The sequence below is a fragment of the Acipenser ruthenus genome, chromosome 4 (genome assembly GCF_902713425.1).
Source record: "Acipenser ruthenus chromosome 4, fAciRut3.2 maternal haplotype, whole genome shotgun sequence".
In the NCBI taxonomy this organism is placed as follows: Eukaryota; Metazoa; Chordata; class Actinopteri; order Acipenseriformes; family Acipenseridae; genus Acipenser; species Acipenser ruthenus.
Window position 1 is genome coordinate 86742425 of NC_081192.1, and position 25105 is coordinate 86767529.

Consider the following 25105-nt stretch of genomic DNA (forward strand, 5'->3'; position numbering starts at 1 on the left):
GACAAATGTTTAGACAAAAAGCCTTTCTCAATATCTTTCAATAAATTAATTGTGAGGTTTTTTGTCTTATTACAGCTTTAGTATCACTACTAATAATAATTATAAACAACATAGAAGAACAATTGATTGAGCTCCAATAAAAGCTAACAAAGCCTAGATATATTCACTTTAACCAGAGTCACCCAGATAACAATAAACAGCAAAGTCACGTGCCTCCTGTACCACGGCATGTCAAGCAGGGAAGGCAGATTTGCCTTTCATCAAAGGAAACGACAAGGGAGACACAGTACCCAGTGATCATATGCTGAGAATAAATTCCCAAAACAAATCGCATCAGCAGAGCGGTAAGAGAATGCAGGAACAGGGGGACAAAGAATCGTTCAGCTACTACTGACAAACAAAGACTTCACTGAGTCCCGTACTGGCCCAGGCCCTGAATGTGTTCTACAGGCCCACGACAACCTGTGAGGTAAACAGCCGACTGATATGACCTCCTGGGTAGTTAACTTCTTGAACGACCCTGGGAATGTGCCAGACCTCTTGTTGCTGGCATGCAACTCCACGAATGCACAATACGAAAAAAAAAGATGATTCTCAACTCCACATATGAGAAAAAGTTATAACTTCCATCCATAAATGTTAACAGTTATATTTGTGAAAAAAGCTGGAGGTGAACCTGCACCCATTGGGAGCAGAGTTCAATTACCTAGCCTGCTGAAAGAGTTCAGTTACCTAACCTACTGAAAGAGTTCAGTTACCTAACCTACTGAAAGAGTTCAGTTACCTAACCTGCTGAAAGAGTTCAGTTACCTAACCTCCTGAAAGAGTTCAGTTACCTAACCTCCTGAAAGAGTTCAGTTACGTAACCTCCTGAAAGAGTTCAGTTACCTAACCTCCTGAAAGAGTTCAGTTACCTAACCTCCTGAAAGAGTTCAGTTACCTAACCTCCTGAAAGAGTTCAATTACCTAACCTGCTGAAAGAGTTCAGTTACCTAACCTGCTGAAAGAGTTCAGTTACCTAACCTGCTGAAAGCTGCAAGTTCCACCTTCATAGTGGTGGAGGATGAGGTGGTGTTTATGCAATGTTATATGAGGTCAGGAGATGAACTGCCATAGGTAGTTCAGGCAGACAACTACCAAGGAGGCGTTCGTGTTTAGCGCACGGACAGAGAGACCTTACCTGCTCCTCCTCCAGGGGCCTCTGTCTGCTTCGTATCTGGGGGGTTCGGGGGCTCAGACACTGGAGGTTTTGCCGGTTCTGCGCTCTTGTTTTCAGGGGTCTTTGGCGGTCCCTCTGTCTGTGATGGTTTTAGGGTCTGGGTTGCAGGGCTGGCTGCAGCGCTGGGGAGTTCTGTTACTGGCGTGACCGGTGATTTGGGGGGTTCGGTTGCAGGAAAGGGTTTCTGGGGTTCAGCTATGGGGATGATTGATGGAGGTTTCTCAGCCTTCTCTGTTTGTGCTGGAAGTGCAGGGGGCACTGCTACATTCTGTTTCAGATCTACCGTTCTCACAGCTTCTGAAAAAGAAAGACAAGCCACCAACCTTGTGATTTTACTCAGAATGGTGTATATTGAAATAGAATGATGTATAATTAAAAATTATTTAGTTTTGAATTAGCTGGAAAACAGAAGTATAACTTGTTACCATTAAAAAAAATATATAGGCTATATCACATCAAACTCCCTAGCAAGGAAAAAAGAGAAACAGTAGAATGTGCATTATAAAATGAAATATTCAAAGGAAGATTTTCCGGTGTGCCTGTGTGTTCTGAGAAACTACTCTGTCAATTATTTACATCTTCGTAGTGCTATCCTGTTCCCACATTCAGAAGAAAAAGCAATACAAAAAAAAGAAATAAATGCATGCATGTGTCAGCAAGTGATGTCTGTGGTGTAGTTTTCTCTGTGCCAGGCTAACTAACCAATACTACAACCTGGTTTATGAGAGGATCTAAATCTATCAGAGGATCATTGGTGTTGACTGGCCTCCGCAGTGTAACTGGCCTGTTGATCATGATGACCAGAGGTATACACAGAACTCCTACCTGTGGTTTGATGTGCCGGTTCCTTCAGTGAGACTGAAGCAGCAGCATCGTCCCCCTTGAGCTCCCCTGCAGACGAGGCCGGTGCTGTGGGGCTCGCTGGTGGCACTGCAGTAAGATCTGAAGAAACAAGGAGTTTGATTAAGGCTACCAAAATGTTAAATCAGAGGATTTCTGCCCCTTTAACAGCCTAGAAGGTGCATAGGCCCTGCGTCCCTGTGTAACGGGATGAGCTTCAAGACTAAACTATCAAGGATGTAGGTTGTATGTATGCAGGCCTCCCTCGCATAAGAACATTTACTAACAAGAGGAGGCCAATCGGCCCATCGAAGCTCGTCTGGTTCCTAGTAGCCGATTTCAGATAGGAAATAGCACATTACAGAGCATTCCTAACTTATTCATTTCCTAGGTATCTTTCCTAACATTTAAGACTTGGTGGAACCTTTCTTACCTGTGGGTTAGAAAAAGAAAAGTGTTAGTTTGCAAGATCTGAAGATACCATGCAAAAAACTAAAAAACATGTATTATTGTTGTTATGCTTTAGATTGAAATTTTTGTATTGCACAAATATTTCTCAGCATTAAGGTATTATCATATTCTACAGTGAACGATTCGTATATTTTGGGATATATACCTTTAACAGTAAGCTATGTGTAATGTCTAGATCTAGCTCCACCTCTCATGAGAGAAGGTGGTTTGTGATGTACGGGACAGTATGAAGTTGGAGTTAGACCACCCACACTGTTGGTGATTATGATAATTCATATTTGAAACTTTACTGAGTAATAAGATATTAAGTATTTTGTGTTGATTCTGTCGTGCTATTGTATTACACAGCGAGCCATTTAACTATCACCAGCGGCTCATATATGTAATGTAACTTAAAAAATACAAGTACAAATGTACACAATTAAACACTTTCTTTCACACCGGAGGCACGAACAGCACAGTGCTTTTCTTATTTTTAGCATTACTTTAGCCTGTGAAATATTGTTGTGTTTTGGAATTCCTAATTAAAATCAAATGGAGCTTATGACTGAAACTGAGTAAGTATTGCTTCATTTTTTAATTTTTTTGTTTTTTAAATACCGGTATTTATTAATTGTTTTAAACTAGATTTTCTTGTAGATTATCTCCGAATGTACCTTCGGTATATACGGGACCAATTATTCTAAGGATCCTTTCTTCTAGTTGGTTCAGGAGGGTTATTGAGGACGGAGCTTCTCTGGCTCTGCCTCTTTCCATTTGCAGCATTGCCCCTTCTTTTGGTTTTGCTTAAAGTGGGACTTTTTTTTTTTTTGACTGCACAAGCGAGGGGTGTCAAACTCGTTTCGTTTGGCGGGCCTGATCCGATACCCTGGCGCTTGGCGCGGGCCGAGTGACAGTTATAAAAATAAAAAGACAAACCCAAAACCACATATTTCACTCACCGTCACCTCTTAGAACACATGTGCAAACATGCCTCCAGCGAGTTCCTTCGCATGCGCAACAAAATTGTCATGTTGCTGTGATTGCTGTCAATCGACGACCACATGGGCGAGACGGCAGTGCATCAGCTGGTTCAAGTTACGACACCAGTGATACCAGAAAAAGGCTTTTAGTTCTGATTTGTAAGTTTTGTAGTGACAAGTGTCTTCATGCCTTTATAAGGTGGACCATGAATGCTGTATGTTTCAAGAGAAATGGGGAATTTCATATTTCTTTGTGGACATGAATGGAAAGCCAATGTGCTTAATTTGTAAGCAACATGTGTCTGTTATGAAATAATACAACATTAAAAGACACTAAGAAGCAAACCATGTAAATATACAGGAAAGTTAAGTTAAGATAAATAGCAGTCATTGAAAAAGCAGCAATCAATGTTTACTAATGCTTGTAGCATAAGTGATGCTGCTGTTAAGGCAAGCTATGTGATTGCTCACAAAATAGGTGTTTCTTCAAAATAATTTTTTGATGTAGAGTTTTTTTTTTTGAAGAAATGCTGCTAAAAGCTGCTGAAACAGTGTGTCCTGAGAAGCGGCAAGCTTTCTCCATCATGAATATCAACAAATCAAAATGTCATTCTCAACTAACTGACACACGGCTTAACCTCGATACTCAAGATATCCTCAGCACAGTCATCTACTCCAGATGTTGATGTGCTGGTCCAGGCAGGAAGCAGTAGTAGCAGTCACTAATATTCATTGTCTTTTGGTGTTAAAAAAAAATATATATATATATTAATATATTATTAATATTTTGATTTTTTATTTTTATATTCTATTGAATAAAAAAATGATATTCCGCACTATTCCATGGACCGAATGGCATCGCTCCGGGGGCCGAACCCGGCCCACGAGCCATATGTGTGACACCACGAGGATTTTATTCCAATGTCAGCCCATGCCTTCCTTTTGTTTCTATATTTTTACATTTTCCAACCAACCTTATTCTATTCCCAAGTAAAATTCTGAGCCCTGCATTTCTTTGCCACCACTGGAATCGAGGTTAGAAGCCATAACTTGCAATGGCCTTAGTGTTACCCATCTACTGCCTTCAAACAAAACCATTTTACGAAATGCAAATTAATTTTAACTCTGCAAAAAACACAGAAATAAGTGCCTGAGTTGTCTGCATTTCTAAGGCACCATGGGAAGAAGATTTAGGTTAGTTATTCATTATGTATATTCCGGTGACAGTTACCTGAAGCTCGAGCTGTAACCTGCTATATTCAGACTCGCAGTTTACAGATACAATTGGTGTTAGATAGGATTTCCTAACTAATGCTAGGATAGGATCAGACACTCAGATAATTGTAGACACTGCTGACTTTGGAAATGCTTTTGTAATACCAAGTTAGGAAAAATCCTACCCTAGCCATGAAAGATATAATAGGAAAGCAAGTTAGAAAATTGTTCTGTAATACGGCCCCTGGTTTAAACGTATGGCCTCTTTAGCACATCTCATCAGACTAGACAACTTATACAGGAAGCTAGGCAGGTTCATTCCGACCGACAGCAGGATGAGTCATGATTTGCCATTTTTATGCGCATCTCTGAGCTGGATATCCGTCTGATTGAAGGTGCTATCACAGGATTGATCTGTGCAATGGAAAATGCTAGCACATACCCCATGTGGCATTTGGCTGAGATAGATGTGCTAAAGGTCATGTTATGTAATGTTTGTCAAAAAAAGTAATCAGCATCAGTTGACATGCCAATATATATTACAATGCCATGAGTCTATGAAAAGCAAGAGACGGATTCACTTAGTAGCTGGAACTTGTTTTTTAATTTTATATATATATATATATATATATATATATATATATATATATATATATATATATATACACTGTATATATACAGTGCCTATAGAAAGTCTACACCCTCTTGAACTTTTTTCACATTTTGTTGTGTCAGTGCCTCAGAGTTTCATGCATTTAAATGAGGATTTTTTTCCACTTATCTACACACCATACTCCACACTGTTAAGGGGAAAAAAGTTTTTATTGAGAAAAAAATTATATATTAAAAATACAAAACTGAAAGATCTTAATTGTGTAAGTCTCCACCCCCCTGAGTTAATACTTGGTGGAAGCACCTTTGGCAGCAATTACAGCTGTGAGTCTGCTGGGATAGGTCTCTACCAACTTTGCACACCTAGATTTGGCAATATTTGACCATTCTTCTTTACAAAACTGTTCAAGCTCTGTCAAGTTCCTTGGGGAGCGTTGATGGACAGCAATCTTCAAGTCATGCCACAAATTTTCGATTGGATTTAGGTCGGGGCTCTGACTGGGCCACTCAAGGACATTTACCTTTTTGTTCCTTAGCCACTCCAGTGTAGCTTTGGCTGTGTGCTTTGGATCGTTGTCAAGCTGAAAGGTGAACTTCCGTCCCAGTTTCAGCTTTCTTGCAGAGGGCAGCAGGTTTTCCTCAAGGAATTGTCTACTTTGCTCCATTCATTTTCCCTTCTATCCTGACAAGTGCCCCAGTCCCTGCCGATGAAAAACATCCCCATAACATGATGCTGCCACCACCATGCTTCATAGTAGGGATGGTGTTCTTTGGGTGATGCTCTGTGTTGGGTTTGCGCCAAACATAACGCTTTGCATTTAGGCCAAAAAGTTCCATTTTAGTTTTGTCAGACCACAAAACTTTATGCCACATGGCTACAGAGTGTTTTTTTGCATACTTCAAAACGGGATTCAAGGTGGGCTTTCTTGAGTAATGGCTTCCTTCTTGCCACCTTACCATACAGCCGAGATTTGTGGAGTGCTTGGGATATAGTTTTCACATGCACACTTTGACCAGTCTTGGCCATAAAAGCCTGTAGCTCTTGCAAAGTTGCCATTGGCCTCTTGGTGGCCTCTCTGATCAGTCTCATTCTTGCTCGGTCATCCAGTTTGGAGGGACAGCCTGATCTAGGCAGGGTCTTGGTGGTGCCATATACCTTCCACTTCTTAATAATCGTCTTGACCGTGCTCCAAGGGATATTCAAGGCCTTTGATATTTTTTTTATACCCATCCCCTGATCTGTGCCTTTCAACAACTTTGTCTCGGAGTTCTTTTGAAAGCGACTTGGTGCTCATGGTTGAGTCTTTGCTTTGAAATGCACTACCCAGCAGAGGGAACCTACAGGAACTGCTGAATTTATCCTGAAATCATGTGAATCACTACAATTTAACACAGGTGGAGGCCACTTAACTTGGTGTGTGATTTTGAAGGTGATTGGTTACACCTGAGCTAATTTAGGATTGCTATTACAAGGGGGGTGGACACTTATCCAACCAAGCTATTTCAGTTTTTATTTTTAATTAATTTTCCACAAATTTCTAGAATATTGTTTTCACTTGGAAGTTTTGTTTTCCTTATTACTGTTAATAATGGAATGAATATTCATTTTGAGAAAATAAACTGACAGCAGTATCCATTATTGCTTAGAAAGACCCTGAGAACACATGTGTATTATGTCATTGCAATCACTCTGGTGAAACAATGTCTTGTAATTTGCCCAAACATCAATATTTTTCAACAGAACTTTCAGGAAGTATTGTAAGGTTCCTCAGGTCATAGAATAACATGTTTTTAGACAGGAATCTCTAAGCAGAATACATAAGAAAAAATGCTTAACTTGATTTTTAGTGAATTTTTATAGGAAGAGAGTCAACTACAGCCAAAAAATGCCTTGTCCTGGGGTAGCATCCCACTGAAAAATGCTTGGTCCTGAAAGGGTTAAAGGATCCCAATGATTCAGCATGAGCAACATGGCAAGGCAACCCATTCCACTGGGTCCTTCAGGATTTTAAAGACTTCAAATCAAGTGTTGCCCCCCCCCTCCCCTCAATTCTTCTTGGTTCTAGGGTAAATAGATTCAGTTTCTTCAACTTATCTTTGTAGCTCATACCTTTAAGCCCTGGTATTAGTCTGGTTGCTCTTCACAGGGGATAATCCATTTAAATTAATTTTACATTTAACCAGAAGAGTACCCATTGAGACAGAAGCCTCATTTACAAGGGGGTCCTAACACAGATCAGCAACAGCAGCAGTCAACACAAATTAAAAGCACATGGCAATACTGAAAAGAACACGATTAGGATAAGAGTAAAGGGAGGGCAACACCATCAGTAATGAATCAGTTCAGGAGATGACTTGAGGGGCACACAGTGACTACTGCTAACAGAGATAATGACGAGAAGTCTCCAAAGTATCCCCAATATATTACATTAAAATAACTGACGGCGAGTGGTTAAAAGTCAAGTTTCACGTTTGCAGGAAATTGATTCCACATCCAAGGCAGTTAAGCGAAAGACACTGTACCAAACTGTGTGCAAACCTCTGGGAAGTTAAAAAGTTTTTTTTTTTTTTTTTAGAAAGCTAAGCTGTAGCTGTAACTGATATTGGGTTTTATTAAAAGTGAGCTCAAGTATGATGGAACTAGACCTCTCAACTTTGAAGATAAAACAGTACCAGTGAAAAAGTCTCAGTTGTGCTAATGGTAACAACAACATTAGTTGCTGTATCCATTAACATGGGGGTGTAACTTGTACTCTGATACCTGAGGACAATGGCATGTCTTTTAGGAGGGGTGCAATGCTTTGTGTGGGTTCCTGGGGGCTCAGGACTTGGCTCCACACAGCTCTGGGACAGCTGGCACCAGTGCTGGGCCAGGCAGGGAGGAGATACGTAGAGGGGTCAGGCATGATGCTCCCCCCACCCACAACACTGGTGACACACAGCCCTTAGACTCACAAAGCAGGTATGAGCCGTGGAGTAGAGGTGTGGAACTCAGAACAGCACAGCATGGAGTATGGAGAAGAGAGGGGCGCTTGGCATTGCCAGTAGAGAAGTGGAAAAGGCTCAGAGCCAAACTGGGAGAGCTTTCATCCAGCCGAGATGAGGAAGAGTTTGACAATAAAGAGGAAAAGGCATGGACAGATCATACATAGCACCCACAGAGAGAGACAGCACCCACATAGGGAGACAGCACCCACATAGGGAGATGGCACCCACCTGAAAGTAGGTTCACAGAGGGGCTCGGCTGTGGTTTCATTGCTGCTGGTATTTCCATCTTCACCTCCTGAACGAATGCTGGAGTCTGCGTGTCTGACTTCACCAGGGAGGGAGCTGCATGTACAAAGAAGCACGTGACGCAATCAGCATGAGGTCCTAACGAAGCGGGCTGGCAATAAACTGACATGCAGTGGCACACAGCCCACAAAACTGGCAGGATCACTGCAAAGTACAGTATGTAATGCGACTAATGATTGCTTCTCAATGAAAATTCTGGATGGACAGAAGAAATTGAAAAGAACGAAGGACATTTTCATTATGTACTGTATGACTGAACCAGCCACACCAAAACGTGGATATTAAATATATGTGAACGGGATAAAGAATGTAATCAGAACATCAGTATTAAACATTTACAGAAGTGTAGTTTTGTATGGACAATTTTCTTGTTTAAAATGTTTTAATATTGCCACTCATCAAGTATCAGGACTAAAGAAAGTAGATCACAGCCATGACCTCATTCACACTGTAGTGTATGTGCAATCCAACCCACTTAGTATCACTCCTGTCAATGTCCCCTCTGCTAATTATCTCCGCATTGAAATGAAATGTCCCTTAGGGAAATAAAAGCATAAGAGTAGAAGGTTTTCATGCAGGTAAGCTGCTGTAAAGTACTGAAAATGTTCTGACAGTATGAGAGCACTATCCGCTTCGGTCACCGTGTGCATTACTGTACCACCTTAAGTTTCATATCTGTGTATCTATTTTATAATGCATAGATGTTTTTCAAAGTTTTGGCAACTTCTTAAACCCCAGAGTTCACACAAACTGTTTAAAAAGGGGGATAAAGCAAGTGTGAAGTAGTGGTTAGGGCTCTGGACTCTTGACCGGAGGGTCGTGGGTTAAATCCCAGGTGGGGGACACTGCTGCTGTACCCTTGAGCAAGGTACTTTACCTAGATTGCTCCAGTAAAAAACCCAACTGTATAAATGGGTAATTGTATGTAAAAATAATGTGTAAAAAAGAATGTAATTGTATGTAAAAATAATGTGATATCTTGTAACAATTGTAAGTTGTCCTGGATAAGGGCGTCTGCTAAGAAATAAATAATAATAATAATAATAATAATAATAATAATAATAATAATAATAATAATAATAATGTGTATGTTTACCATACATTGAATAGAACTTGTACAAATGAAGTTGCTGCTTTCCTTCTGTCCTGCCTGTCCTCCCAGCATCTCATTAAATAAGGCTTATTTTACTGCGCACCACAATTGTTATTTTATATATATATATATATATATATATATATATATATATATATATATATATATATATGAATCAGTCCTTAGAAATGATGGCATGTGTTTGGTTAAAACCTCATCACATGACCAAAAATAGATCCAACTATTGCCCCAGTGATTTTAATTACGTCATCACACTGAATGTCCTTCCTCTCTTCACACAACAAAGCAAAATGTCAGACAACAGAAAATTAAATTACAAAATATACCACAAAACAAAGATGCTGCAAACACTAAAACTGTCATAAAAATGTCGCTTTCAATGTTTGTGACTTCCTAAAATTCAAACAAATCCAACTCAATGATGTAAATAAATACGATGTTCACAAATTCAACAGACTCCTCCAAGAATTCTAGAGAAAGTCAGACAGACACTTCTAAGTCAAAAAAACTTTAATAACTATGCGCTATGGACTTCAAAAACATTACTTTATTGACTGTTTTATAAAACAAACATGGACTGCAGACCTCGGCTTCAGGCATTATAGTCCCCTGTTGGTAAGTACAGTTTTTCCCTCTGGGGCCATAGTTTTCCACTATACGCCTCCTCTCCAATTCATATGTACTATATATACACTGTGTATATATATATATATATATATATATGTATATGTATATGTATATATATATATATATATACACACACACACACATTCTATATATATACACATACTGTTAATAAAATTAATATATATATATAATTAATTAATTTTGCTTCATAAACAGGAATGAAATCTGCTGATATTGAATTACATACTGCTTTGTAGTTTTTCACTTTTTAACTCCTTTGAATTGGACTCTCTCCCAAGTTAGCAGTTATTTCTCTCTCACACACGCTTTCTTTTTTTGTCTGTGTTTCGCTTGTCTGCTTTTTAAAATACAGTAGAACCCCAGAGTTGCGAACACCAAACTTACAAACTGACCGGTCAGCCGAACACCCCACTTTTAGCTGAAAGTGTGCAGTCACTCAACCATGCTTACAATGCAACCAGAATCCAGTCTCTCAATGCACTTCCCCGCATTGCTTCAGCATGAGTGGTCGAATAAATGTACTGTGAATACTCTGCAGACAAACTCAAACCAGTCAGGGATCATACTCGGGGAAATTAGAATATCTACTAAGGTTAAACAAACATAAAAGGGCTTGCAACATGCATCACGCACTGTTGTGTAGATATACTGTTCTTTACACGACTGAAGCGCTTTTGGGCTGTCCTGACTGTGAAAGGTGCTACATAAGTGTAATGTTGTTATTGATTACAGTTTACACTCAAGTATCCGTCACCCACCATTGCAATTTTAGGGGATGACAGGTTCCAGAGTGACAGATATCTGAATTAATGTACTATGCACTGTCTGTTCCCTGCCATTGTAAGTGTGAGTGGCAGATATGAGTTGGGTATATGAGTGTTAACTGTGAAAGCAAGAACACACCACAGAGGGTTCATATATGGTCCAAACTCCACATACCTAGGGGTGTTGTTTGGCATGAGGTAAAATTAAACAGCCTAGGACTGCATATTTTAGACAATCTTTGAACACCCTGGAGTGTGTGTTATATTGTGCTTATAAAATACCCCTTCCTCCCACCCGAAGTGAACTGATTGTCAAGTGAATCAGGCAGAGTGGTTCTGAAAGTTCCAAGCTGTGCTGGTGTGGTGACTTTCTGCACAAGTAGGAACACTTATTAGCCACTGAGATTGCACCCTGTATTCTAGCCATTTTACAAAGGTTGTTATGGTATCCCTACTACTAACATAAAAAACAAGACATGAAGGGCAAGAAAGTAGTCGATGTTGGATTGGCAAACTTTTTGGTTGACAAGCACACCATCCATTACTTCCCAGTTAAGAACGTTTACACAGCTGCATAATTCAAACCATAAAGCACAAAACTCCACAAACAAGCCTCTGTCATCTATCTAAAACACACATTACCTTTGATTCAAATGTCCATGTGTATTTTAAGAAAAAGTTTAAATATCTTTAGGTACAAAATGTTAGAAAATATTTAAAAACTTAATGTATATGTTGATGTAGAACGAGATCCCCTTGGAAGATATTTTATGGTATTTCTGGAGTCCCTTGGTTTCACTCAACCTGTTACTGGCCCTACTCATATTCATGGCCATACTCTAGATTTAGTTATGTCTCGTGGCTTAAACATTCAGAACTTGGCCATCACTGATCTTACGGTTTCAAATCACTCTGTTATTATTAATACCCCGTTCTATAAAACTCCCAGCTCGATGTATTAAAACTCGATCTCTCAATTCATCAACTACTGACAAGTTCTTGGAAGCATTGTCAGCTTCATTTTCAACTCAGTCAGAAGTGCTGGTGGAAAATTATAAATGATATTCTGACAAAAACCTTAGATACTATTGCACCTTATAAAATTAAGAAAATGGGTATAAAAAGATTCTCCCCATGGTATAACGACAACATGTATGAACAAACGTATGTGTAGCAAACTAGAACGGAGATGGAGAGCTACCAGACTTCAGGTCAGTTATTTAATTTGGAAAGATAATATTTTGAAATATACGTCTGCACTATCCTCGGCAAGATCAGCATATTATTCAAATCTCATTGAAACAAACAAGAATAACCCTAAATTTCTATTTCCGTCTATAGCTAAGTTAACTAATCCTCCTGCAGAGCCTGTCTAATCAAACTATTATTGGTAAGTTGTAATGACTTCATGAATCACTTTAACAAAAAAGTTACACACATTAGGAATCAGATATTCAACAGCGTACAAAATTTAGATGTGTCATCAAACTTTGCTACTTTTACCTTCGGTCGCACTACATCAATACACATTTTTGAGCATTTTTCTTCAATTAGTCACATGGATCTGGCTAATTTAGTTAAGAACATGAAATCCACTACATGTGCGTTAGATCTTATCCCTACTCCAGTCTGGGTTTCGGCCTAATCATAGTAAAGGCCGTGAAAATCGCAGAAATTTTCTTTAAAATTCAAGGCAGTGTGTGGCGGAGTGTCCCGCCCCTTTGTTTATTTATTTATTATTTATTAGGGTGAATACCTGCTGGTTCCCTCTCCACCTCCACCAGCAGAGGGTGAATGCCTGCTGGTTCCGTCTCAAGCGCCGTGGGAAAACTGCTTGCCTCTCCTACCTCCACCAGCAGAGGGTGAATGCCTGCTGGTTCCGTCTCAAGCGCCGTGGGAGGACTGCTTGCCCCTCCCACCTCCACCAGCAGAGGGTGAATGCCTGCTGGTTCCGTCTCAAGCGCCGTGGGAGGACTCCTTACCGCTCCCAGCTCCACCAGCAGAGGGTGAATTCCTGCTGGTTCCGCCTCAACCGCCATGGGAGGATTGCTTGCCCCTCCTACCTCCACCAGCAGAAAGTGAATACCTGCTGGTTCCACCTCCACCGTCATGGGAAGGACTGCTCCTGCCCTGCCTCGCTCTGCCCAAGGATGCCTGCCTCGCGCCGCCCAAGGATGCCTGCCTCGCACCGCCCAAGGATGTCTGCCATGCATCGCCTGGGGCTGCCTGTGACTGCATCGCCTGAAGAGACACCTCAGGGTACGAAGGAGAAGTGGAGCTCCCGCTGCCGCCTCCATGGCCAGGGGCTCCCCTCCTGAGTTCGCCTCCGGAGGGTCCACTGCTGCTGCCGTCGCCTCCTGAGGGTCCACTGCTGCTGCCGTCGCCTCCCGAGGGTCCGTTCTGCCCCTGTTCCTGGGCCGGGACTGCTAGCTGGGACTTTGGGGACTAAGGGGGGGAGGTGGCCAAAAAGGCCATGTGTGCTTATTTATATTTTAAAAACCTCGTGAGGATGCGTGGCTGATCAGCTACTGATTATTTAACTAGCTGACAGTCACGCATCCTTACTAAACTCGTGCAGACTGTGGCCGAGGGGTAATAAGATAATTAACAGCTAGTTAACCCCTCGGCCAGAGTATAAGAATGTGCAGCTGTCTGTGCTGCGGGGAGAGTGTACAGCAGAGAGTACGGGGAACGGAGAGAGCGAGGAGAGAGCAGTTGTCTTTTTAAATGTAATTTCTAAGTATCATGCTGGCGCTAAAACCAGCATGCTTATTTGTATGATTATTTGTTTGGCCAACGTGCCCTTTTGTTTTGTGCAAGTGGTTTTGTTTTGTTTAAACTGTTTCTTTATTATTTTAATAAATACGCTGAGCGCAGTAGCGTTCAGCTTCACCTGCCCATCCATTGTTTTGTTTCTGGTACTTCCTGGTCCGTGACGTCACCACACCTCACCACTGCAAGCCATCCTGCCACACAGTGTCACGTGTAAAGTATCGTATTTCGCTGAATGTGCACGGAACTATGTTATAAATGATGTGTACAGATTATTATTATTATTTTTTTAAATATCAAATATAGAGATAAATGCACTGACATCATCAAAATCAATGTCAAAGTTATTCAAGCTTGTAAAACGGTGTTGTAATTAACAGCCTGTAGGTAAAGTGTATCTGCAAGGACAGCTTTCTATTATGTCAGAAGCATGTTCACCATTTAGGACTAAACAAATACAATGTGTAACCCATACTGATCATGGGCATCAGTCGACTCGTCAGTGACCACTGACAAGCAACCAGGCTGTTTTACCAATTCCATAATCTCCTGCTTGTGATACTCGGCAACTTTGGGATGATCTCAGCTGGGATGATGAAGGAATCACTCCACCATTTGCTACACTGAAGAATTTACTTTTGGGTGTCCAATTTTTCAAGGGGGATATTTGTGCAAACAGCCTCTGTCAGGTCAAAATTTGTGGTTCGTGTTTCAAGGTTTTCAGTGGACTTTTGGAACATGGAAATAACCGTTTTTTGTTTCTTTGCAAGTAAAGCAGTCGCAGTGTCGTTAGTGATCTACAGTAACATTGCAGGACGTACAGAAGAGCTTACCTCCATCGCGGTGTAAAACTCCTGCTGGATACTGCTTTACGTGATCTGCTGCATTAAATGGCTTTGAACCATTGTATTTAAATGATCTTTTAATACCATATATTACTTGATGCCCACTCAGATCACAGAATGCCATGTGGCTTACTGTCCCAAAAATTTAAAAAAATTAAAAAAAAAACAAAAAAAAAACAACACAGTAGAGCATTCAGTTATAGGGCCCCAAAACTCTGGAATTATTTGCCTAGCTCTGTAAGGGAAGCACCAAGTGCCACTGTTTTTAAAACAAGATTAAAAACAGACTTTTATAATGTAGCGTTTTTATGCTAAAATGATGTTCCTTTTATTCTCTGCCTTGTTTTACTGTTCTATGTGTTTTTCTTTTTTATTTTATTTTTTTATTTATTTATATATTTTTTATAAATGTAGTCGTTGCCAATTATTTGTTTTATTATTTTCTCCCCAATTTGGAATGGCCACTTATTTTTAAGCTCAGTTCACCGCTACCACCCCTGTGCTGACTCTGGAGGGCGAAGATGAACACACGCTTCGGAGCTGACCGCTTTTTTCACACTGCGGACTCACCATGCAGCCACCCAAGAGCTACAGCGTCGAAGGACAACGCAGCTCTCAGGCAGCCCGCAGGCGCCCGGCCAGACTACAGGGGTCGCTGGTGCGCGGAGAGCCGAGGACACCCTGGCCGACCTAACCCTCTCTCCCCCCGGGCGGCGCTTGAGTGCCGCCCCCTGGAAGCTCCCGTACTCGGTCAGCAAAGAAATAGCCTGGACTCGAACTTGCGTCGTCCAGACTATAGGGCGCATCCTGCACTCCACGCGGAGCGCCTTTACTGGATGCGCCACTCGGGAGCCCCTCTGTGTTTTTTTTCTTTTGTTTTTCTTGCCTTCTTTTATTAATATGTTCTTTATTCACGTGAAGCGCTTTGCTGCAATTTCTATTGTGAATGGTGCTACATTACTAATAAAGATTATTATTATTAAGTGTTGTTGCTGCTGCTAAGAGGTTCCAATGGGGACAAGACTTATAATTAATGTTGAAGGATTTAAAAACACGATTTTTAAAAGTGTCAAAAGTAACTAGTTCTGACTCTGTGTGTGTGGGGGGGAGGGGGGGGCTGCAATGAACCTGCAGTATCCATCAGTGGTAGCTGCAGTTACCTAATATGTGAGACATACATTATTCAGCTGAGGCTCAAAATAAACCTGCTTATTAAACTCTGCTCACTGCCCTCCCACTCATAACAGCGTCTCTCTGCATTTCCAAAGAAACTAAACTAAAACAAAGCATAATCTAAAGGATACATAATTTCAGATCAAATGGCTTATAAACATGAAATAATATGTAACCACGAAAAAGAGGTTAAGACAAGGTGGCAGTGAAAAGGTTCATTTCTCCTGGACACCACCTGTAATGGAACTTCATTGAGAGAACCATAGAATACAGCTTGTAAAGACACTTGTCAGAAAACAGCCAGTGGTCTGTACCAGTAATACAGAAATAACAATAATAAACAAAATGACAATGAACGTGCTGCATATACAGCCTTTATTAAAGAATGCCAGATGCCCTTGGGTAACTATTTTAGTTAGCAATGTTTCAGTTAGAAAGCAAGTACAGTATCACTATTTTTAGGCTTTTATAGTTCTCTGAAATATTATCTACTTAGGTTTACTTAATGAGTCTGCAAAATCCTAATTTTATTCCATAACCTGCCTGGGAAAAGTATGTAAATTCTCCACAGTTTAAGTAGACCCCTAGTTATATAAAGGTCTCAAATGTGCAGTTCTTAGAGACACACATAGTAAACATGTATTTTTATTTTAAAACATGACAGCTTGTTTCACATTAGACTATCCAGCGAGTATGTAAGAGATATGAGGCCCTATTTTGTACTGTGTTGTACTGTGAGGCATCAATGATGTAATCTAGTATGGCCAGAAAGCAGTCTTTCTGTAATGAAGCCTATTTTAAATTGTCCCCTTTGCTCATAAATTACATGTAACTGCATGACCCTTAAACTTGGATATTTTAACTTAAAATACCAGTAACTGAAGGAACAATTTCAACACAGCTTCATAAAGCAAAATGGGAAACCACCCTTGTTGTGTTGGTGCATGAGGATGAACCCTGCAACCCATTTCTCTTGTGAAATGGAAAAGAAATTGTCCCATAAAGGAATGCCTGTTGCCCTTGTCTGACAGGAGACATTGTCTAGTTCTGTGCTGAATTACCGAGACACGCAGCCACTGAGCTGCAAGAGGCCTGGGCACAGACGGGCAGTAGAGCTGCACAATCTGATTCTTCAGTTATTCTGATCAAGCCCTCCACAGGTGAGGGCCATTGGTGTTGATTGGACTAATTTCCTATTTCAACTGAAACACGTGAAGTAACAGCTGTGGGGGGTTGTGTGGATTGCTGTTCTCCACAGAGTCTAAGAAAAGCAGCAATCATCAAACCCACAAAGCTGTTTCTTCACTTGTTTCACTTGGAATGGTAAATTAGCCCGATCAACACCAGTGACTCTCATCAGACTGTCAGCACCTGATTTCTGTGAACAGCTCAATCCAAATAATAGAATAGCTGGTTCGTGCAGCACAAACGGACAGCCTGCTTTGATTCCAGCACCTTTATGGTACACAGTACCGCAGAGAACACACTGAGGATGAGAACAGCAATGAATGCACAGAAATTTTTAACTCAGTTACTTTGATTCAATCTATTTGTATAGAACGTAGAGAGCACAGGGTACGTACAGGACAATGCTTTCCCCACTCTCCTTCACTCTCTGTCTCTGACCCAGTTTCTTCTCCCTCTCTCTCCCCTCTAGCGTTCCCTTTCTGTCATTTTTCATACCTCAATGCCAATGTTCTGCACTGCAGAGCCAGCATTCACCCATTTATCAAATGAAGCCTGTTCCTCTCCTCACAATACTCTTCCTTCTTACACCAAGCAGACCGAAAGAACCTGCAAGTGAACCAAGGTCTGAAACCCATAGATTTTAGATAATTGTGCAAGAAATGACACATTCAGTTATGAGCAGTGCAGGTTGTTGAATAGAGGATGGCATACAGACTGTTGGCAATCTCCTAAGCAGAGGTCCAAAAGGAAACCATTGCACACAACTGTTATGGGAAAAGCGAACTTAAAACCAATTTCCTACGGCTTGTGAAGGGATGAAAACCCCTCACATGTATTTGTGTGGTTTATTTTGTACCAATACCTGTTTTCATTCACTCCCATATTCCACAGACTATATGCCACCGAATTCATCCAGTAACAACATTATCTATATATTCCTATTCAGATGCTTACTTTATTTTATAAATATTCAATAGTGTTCGTTTTTGTTGTTTAACATGAATATTAACTTAACCCAGGAAAGGGTTCATTTTGAGCCGTGTTAATTTCAATGTGAGAATGCGGATAGAACAGGAAACTGTGGGTACTGATCATTTAAGAACATAAGAAAGCTTACAAACGAGAGGAGGCCATTCAGCCCATCTTGCTTGTTTGGTTGTTAGTAGCTTATTGATCCTAGAATCTCATCAAGCAGCTTCTTGAATGTTCCCAGGGTGTCAGCTTCATCAACGTTACTGGGGAGTTGGTTCCATAAGCTCACAATTCTCTGTGTAAAAAAGTGCCTCCTATTTTCTGTTCTGAATGCCCCTTTATCTAATCTCCATTTGTGACCCCTGGTCCTAGTTTCTTTTTTCAGGTCAAAGAAGTCCCCCGGGTCGACATTGTTTATACCTTTTAGGATTTTGAATGTTTGAATCAGATTGCCGCGTAGTCTTTTTTGTTCAAGACTGAATAGATTCAATTCTTTTAGCCTGTCTGCATACGACATGCCTTTTAAACCCGGGATAATTCTGGTTGCTCTTCTTTGCACTCTTTCTAGAGCAGCAATATCCGTTTAATCTGGTTTCAATGATGCAGGAGTGTATAAAAGGCTGCAACTCTTCTGTATGTATGGTCTTGTAGAGGCTGAGGCTTAGGAAGGCGCTCCAGTGGGTTGCTGCCAAAAGTGAACAGTAGTATTTGTATTTGTTTAAATAAATGTAAATGACTTATGCATTTTCTACATAGGGATCTTGTAATTCTACAGTAGTACATCACAAGAGTTGCCAATCACCTTCGAGATAACATCTATTCAGACATGAAACACATGAAAAAATCATGAATGAGGAAAACTGCAAATATGGCGGCGAGAGATTTTCTTCTAAGGTGGAAATGTAGATTTGTTGAGTGCAGGAAAACTAGAATTGTCCCAGTTTTCAGCTCTGATGTTTTGTTTTTTTTGTCCTTGCTACTGTACTCACATTTTGTTTCTAAAAGTACTGTATACAAAACTATAGCAATGAATTGTTGTGATCTGAAATAATTACACCCAATGTTTAACTTTTAAGTTACGATTAGGTTATTATTGTACAGTTATTTTAACTGCTTCAGAGTTGTTACAGAGTCAATGAATTGATGAAAAATATGTTCTGGTTTTTCACTCTGGAAATCTAGTAACCCTCTGCTGACTTCTAGACAATGCTGACCGTGACACAAGTCAGTTTGTATTAACAAGGTACCCAGCCTATTTTTGTATTATTATTATTATTATTATTATTATTATTATTATTATTCTATTATATTTATATACCGCCACAAATTGGGCAGAAATGGTAAGTGTAAGGCGATTTTTAATTGGATAATTTATTACACATTCTATTTTCTTAAAATTTATTGGCTCATTTCATTTTCAGTGATCTGATAGGCATAATTAGAATTACAACACATACTACATTAAAATTAGAACGTGTAAAATATTTAAAACATGTAAAATAATGCGATTTTGACCTGAAAGTCTACCCATATCTGTACAGCAGACCAGAAAAACAGTTTCAAGCTCACCCTTCATGTCACTGATTCAACATGAACAGAAGGGGAATCTGGGAATTGTAGTTTTACCAGATCTTTGCCGAACAGAGTTTTTACACACAATCAGGTCATCACATGTATCGGGAAACACATCGCATCGTGATCTCATAACGTGGCATTAGTGCATTGTTACAGCCCTACTCACCACTGGAATGCTAGCGCAGTCACACATTCCATATGTCAACGTTCTCCTTCCTACGCATTCTTTCTAGTTGTTCGTCTTAAACCAAACAACTCTCTGAACTACTGTAGCTTTTTCAATTAAATGAAAGGGAACAGACACAATCTGAGTCAGCCAAGTATAAAAGGTCAGCACTAGAAAGCTTTGAACTGCTAGTTTACTTGTCAAGCGTTGTGAATTTTAATAAGCCTCGTTATTGAATCCAGGATGTTCAGCACCACTTACACTGCTCTTAAAAACAAATGACTGCTTAACTAGAGCTGCAGCTCTCTCTTCTGACGTCTCTGTAATCAGCTAATCAGAGTCCAAATAGAGTAAGATTACAGAAAGAGAGAATAGTTTAACAATGAGAGAGAGGGCCTTTATATGGAGCTGGATAGGAATCGTATACAACAAGTGCTGAGAGTTTAATGCAGCCCTGACATACAACACTGCAGAGGAAATCCTTTTTTGTAATCTATTAATCTTTCATACATTCAAATCCAACGACAGAATATCCGGAACGAATCGCACTGTTACAAATTACACAGCGTTGAAATACACGTGCAGAGCTTTATTTAAGGAAAGCAATTCTCCGAATTAAGTTGTTTCATTAGATTTCTTTTCCATACTTATAACATGAACAGAATACTCACATGAATGTTTTTTTTTTCATTTCCCTTACATAATCCTGGGCTGTGTTTCACTAATATTGAGGTATTAGCATGTTTCTCTAAATCTGCCATTACCTGGCTTTGAGCTTCACTGGAGACCCTAAGAACCTGCACTGAACAAAACAGCCTCCCTCATGCCATTTAAATCATGTGACAATGTGGCCTTTCAGAGTATCACATGACTCAAAAGGAATGTGGAAGACTGTGCAGCACCTAGCACTTAGGGTTCTCCAGACAAGCTCAAAGCAGCTCAAAGCCAGGTAAAGGCAGATTTAGAGAAAAGTCATAATTCCATATTGGAGTAACAGAACCCATTACCAATTGAATGATTATACACTATAAAATAGTAAGTAGGGGAATGTGGTTATATATCTATATAGAATTATATTTGAAGCATATATTAACATTTGCTGAAAACACCACATAACGGGGATGTAAAAAGAAAAAAAAAACACATATTAAATATATCTGAATTAACTTGACTACAGGAAATATAACCCCAATTGTTAAGTGTCTTATTCTGAAAAATAAATATCAATTCACATTATACATTGTATAATACAGGAAGAGTGAACAGGAGGGACTAGTCGAAAGGCCAGCTTGTCACATGATTTGAATGGAATGACGAAGTCTGTTCAGTCCAAGGCAGGTAGAATTTTCCAGAGAAGCTCATAGACAGGTCAAGACAGATACAGGGAGAATTGACAATAATTCAATATGGGATCAACAGGACCCAGACCCACTCCACATGACTGCATTTAACATTTGATTGCTGTTGCTGTTTAAGGGATTCGAAAACTGTAATCATTAGTGAAGAGTCACATATCCCACCAAAACAACTGCAGCTGATCTACCCGTGGTGGCCCTGCATCCATTGACAATGTTATATTTTTTGTCCAACAGAAATAAGATAATAGTAGGACAGAAAATCTGGTACCAATAATTAGTGGTGTAGATTCCAAAAGCACAACATCGCTCATTGTAAATGGTTCTTGAATGAAGAATAAGTGTGTTTCAATAAATAGTCCACCATTAAATTATTATTTTATTACATTATGCATGCATCATACAAGTAGCCCATCCAATGTATCGGGATACATATCACATCACGACCTGCATATACCGTACATATTGTACTGTGACATTAGTGTATCATTACCTACCAATAATAGCAATTGAGTTTTCACAACTCAGAGGTAACAGTACAATGCAGTTTATTGCTCATCTACTATATCTGTATAGAAGTCTTGCTAAAAGCATTACCACAAACTAGAAGAGAATGTCTTGAAGGATTTCATTTTTTTATTATTAAAAAAACTTAAGTTTAGTTTTCTTCCAAAAGCTCAACAGAAGGTTTAAAAGCAACATCATCCCTTCTGGCAAAACTCCTGGCTCCTCTAAAAGCTGCAGATAAGACACAACACACACACACACTCCCTTTCTGTAGAGGCAGCCAGCGAGGCGCAGTCCCCTGGAGCCTGCTCCAGTTAGGAGAGAGCAGTGACTAGCTGTCACCGAGTGATTTAAGAACTGCGCAGGCAGTGGCCCACTTTCATACAAGCATAAAAACTATCCTAGTCTCGTTTCCAAAACGTCCGACACTCGTTAACTGCAGCAAAAACCACATCCCTGTTTTTCCTGGATTTCAAATCGTTTCACATGGAAATCCCTGAACCAACGAACATCACAGCAGAACAAAGCAAGTAGGAAAAAAAAAGACGCTACAAAATCAACAGCTTTGCAATGATTCAGAATGGCTGGTTTAACCCTTTACCTCCGTGCACTCCCGGTACCTCCAGCACGTCCCCCTGCATTAGCAATCCTGTTTCCAACCCTGCAAGCTGGAGCCGATCTGTTTCACGCAGCACAGGCTCTGCAGACTGCTGATGCTATTCTTGCAGTTTTGGATTCTAGGCAGACAATGTCAAAACCGGTCAGAGATTAAAACAGATGGCAAACTGTTAAGGAAACAAACTAATAAAGGAGGATGATGCCTGAAGCCACAAGTGTGCTGTCTTGCTTTAGCAGTTATGTGGAGAACAGAGAAATTGTTCAGGTCAAGGTTGTTTTTTTATTTCATTTTTTTTTTATATCTATTTATTTATGCCTCTATAATATGAAGAGATTTGCCTGAAGCGATATCTGAAAGTACTGAATCTGGCAGGCTGTTTGTTCTCACCGATCCCTGTCAATTCTACCCCATCCCTTAAGTATTCCCAAGCCCCCCTGTGGATTAGCATTGCCATGTTACATGCTGTAATTCAAGCAGTCCACACCATTCCTTACACAAAACTCACTATTTATTAATAACAGACATCGCAAATTAATATCTTGAGTTCTTTTATTTATATATATCTACACCAATCAGCATTATCCAAAGCTTAAAACCTCCTCTTGCTTGCTTCCAGTTACATAAAGGTTATATAAAAGCACAGTTAAGCTAAAGTGCTGTAAAAGTGCCAGAAACACTTTGCCTCTTCAGACACGTTTCACTGAACTCACTGAAAAGAGAAATTCCTCCAAAACCTTGTTATAAGAAACATAAGAAAAATTACAAATAAGATGAGGCCATTCAGTCCATCAGCGCTCATCCAGTTCCTAGCTTGATCTCAAGATCTGTCTTAAAGGATCCCATTGAGTAAGCATCAACAAAAGAGCTAGATAACCCCTAGGTAACCCATTCCACACTCTATTAATACCCAAGTTACCAAGTGTTATCCTCTGTCGTATGTCCTCTGGGCCCAGTTTCTGTACTGCACTTAAAGTATAGGTTAGGGTTAACTTTGACAGCTTATACTATCATTGTCAAGTTCAGGAGGTGCTTACTCTGCAGAGGCAGGCCCCCACCTTCAATGAACACAGAAGAGCCAGGCTGGTTTGCCCAAGCTGTTCAACACATTTGATCCTTTCACCAGCAGCTGCCAGAATATACGAGGCTGTGTAGTCCAGTGGTTAAAGAAAAGGGCTCGTAACCAGGAGGTCCCCGGTTCAAATCCCACCTCAGCCACTGACTCACTGTGTGACCCTGAGCAAGTCACTTAACCTCCTTGTGCTCCGTCTTTCGGGTGAGACGTAATTGTAAGTGACTCTGCAGCTGATGCATAGTTCACACACCCTAGTATCTGTAAGTCGCCTTGGATAAACGTGTCTGCTAAATAAACAAATAATAATAATAATAATCCAATGCTACTGTAAACGTATTGCTGACTCGCTTCACAAGTTCAAAATTAAAACTAGCACTATGACGATGACCATGGCTTACATCGACAGTATGTACAGAATAGTACAGAATAAGAAACAGCAGTGAATAATTCAATTAAAATTGAGTAAGTAGTATTATCTAAATGTCAATAGGTAATCAAGTGAGGTGTTTGCATCATGGTGAAATATAATACAATGACTGATTTACTACCTGTGTTATCAAGATACAGCGTGACAGACAGGCGGATGTAGACACCTCCATATATCCCCACAATCCTTCCAATAACGTAGGCAAAATAATGTTGATACCAAATGTATAAGCAGTTTTCCAGATATATACAAAAGAATAAGGGGTTTTCAGATGTGTGTGTATATATGTGTGGCATACGTACATACGACTGCCTCCACTATATTCCTGTCACAGGAGGGGTGGGGGTGCAGTTATCAAAGCTAACAAAGAAGACAGACAAGCTTTTAGTCAAGGCAAAAGTAATATTTTAAAAAATTGTCTACAGCAACAGTTATATAATGATTCCCCTCAATGAGACTGTCCTGATAAAAATAACTGTGAATCAATCAAGAGTATTAGTGCACCAGCAGCAACAGCAGGAAATGTAGCTATTGGCTCTCCACTCCCTGCTGCCATCCAGCACAGCTTGTTCAATCTTGTGCAACAACTCAATTAAAAAAGCTTGCAAGACAATTAAGTTTAAATCTGTCAGATACGGGGCTCCCGAGTGGCGCATCCAGTAAAAGCACTCGCTAGAGTGCAGGATGCGCTCTATAGCCTGGACGTCGTCGGTTCGAGTCCAGGCTATTCCACAGCCGACCGTCGACGGGAGCTCCCAGGGGGCGGCACTCCATTGGCCGAGCGTCGTCCGGGGGGAGGGAGGGTTAGGTCGGCCAGGGTGTCCTCGGCTCACCACGCACCAGCGACCCCTGTAGTCTGGCCGGGCGCCTGCGGGCTTGCCTGTAAGCTGCCCAGAGCTGCGTTGTCCTCCGACGCTGTAGCTCTGAGGCGGCTGCACGGTGAGTTCGCAGTGTGTAAAGAAGCGGGCGGCTGACGGCACACGCTTCGGAGGATAGCGTGTGTTCATCTTCGCCCCTCCCGAGTCAGCGCAGGGGTGGTAGCGGTGAGCTGAGCCTAAAAATAATTGGGCATTTCAAATTGGGAGAAAATAATAAAAACTGATTGGCAACGACTCAATTTAAAAAAAATAATAATAATAATCTGTCAGATACATTGTTATTACAGAGCTGCCTGCATTTGGCAGCAATCTGTGTACGCGTGTGGGTGTGTATGTGTGCACCACACAATGCAAGTCTCAAACCTCATTTCGAAAGGAAGGACTTACCTCCCCTACTTATACATTACATAACCTTTC

At 40.5% G+C, this 25105-nt stretch overlaps 1 protein-coding gene across 15 annotated transcripts in view; it reads right to left on the reverse strand.

The window, feature by feature from the left end:
* The window catches only part of LOC117400419 (microtubule-associated protein 4-like), a 132162-nt gene that overhangs the window by 52518 nt on the left and 54539 nt on the right, over positions 1–25105 (reverse strand). For 10 of the 15 annotated variants that reach the window (XM_059023003.1, XM_059023001.1, XM_059023014.1 and 7 more), the window contains 3 exons: positions 8536–8649; positions 2045–2161; positions 1181–1516 (listed from right to left, as the gene is read on the reverse strand). In XM_059023003.1, coding sequence (XP_058878986.1) covers positions 1181–1516; positions 2045–2161; positions 8536–8649 — 567 coding nt within the window. Of the gene's footprint in view, positions 1–1180; positions 1517–2044; positions 2162–8535; positions 8650–22293; positions 23687–25105 lie in introns of those variants that run through there. The other 5 variants (XM_059023013.1, XM_059023010.1, XM_059023015.1 and 2 more) reach the window with 4 other exon arrangements.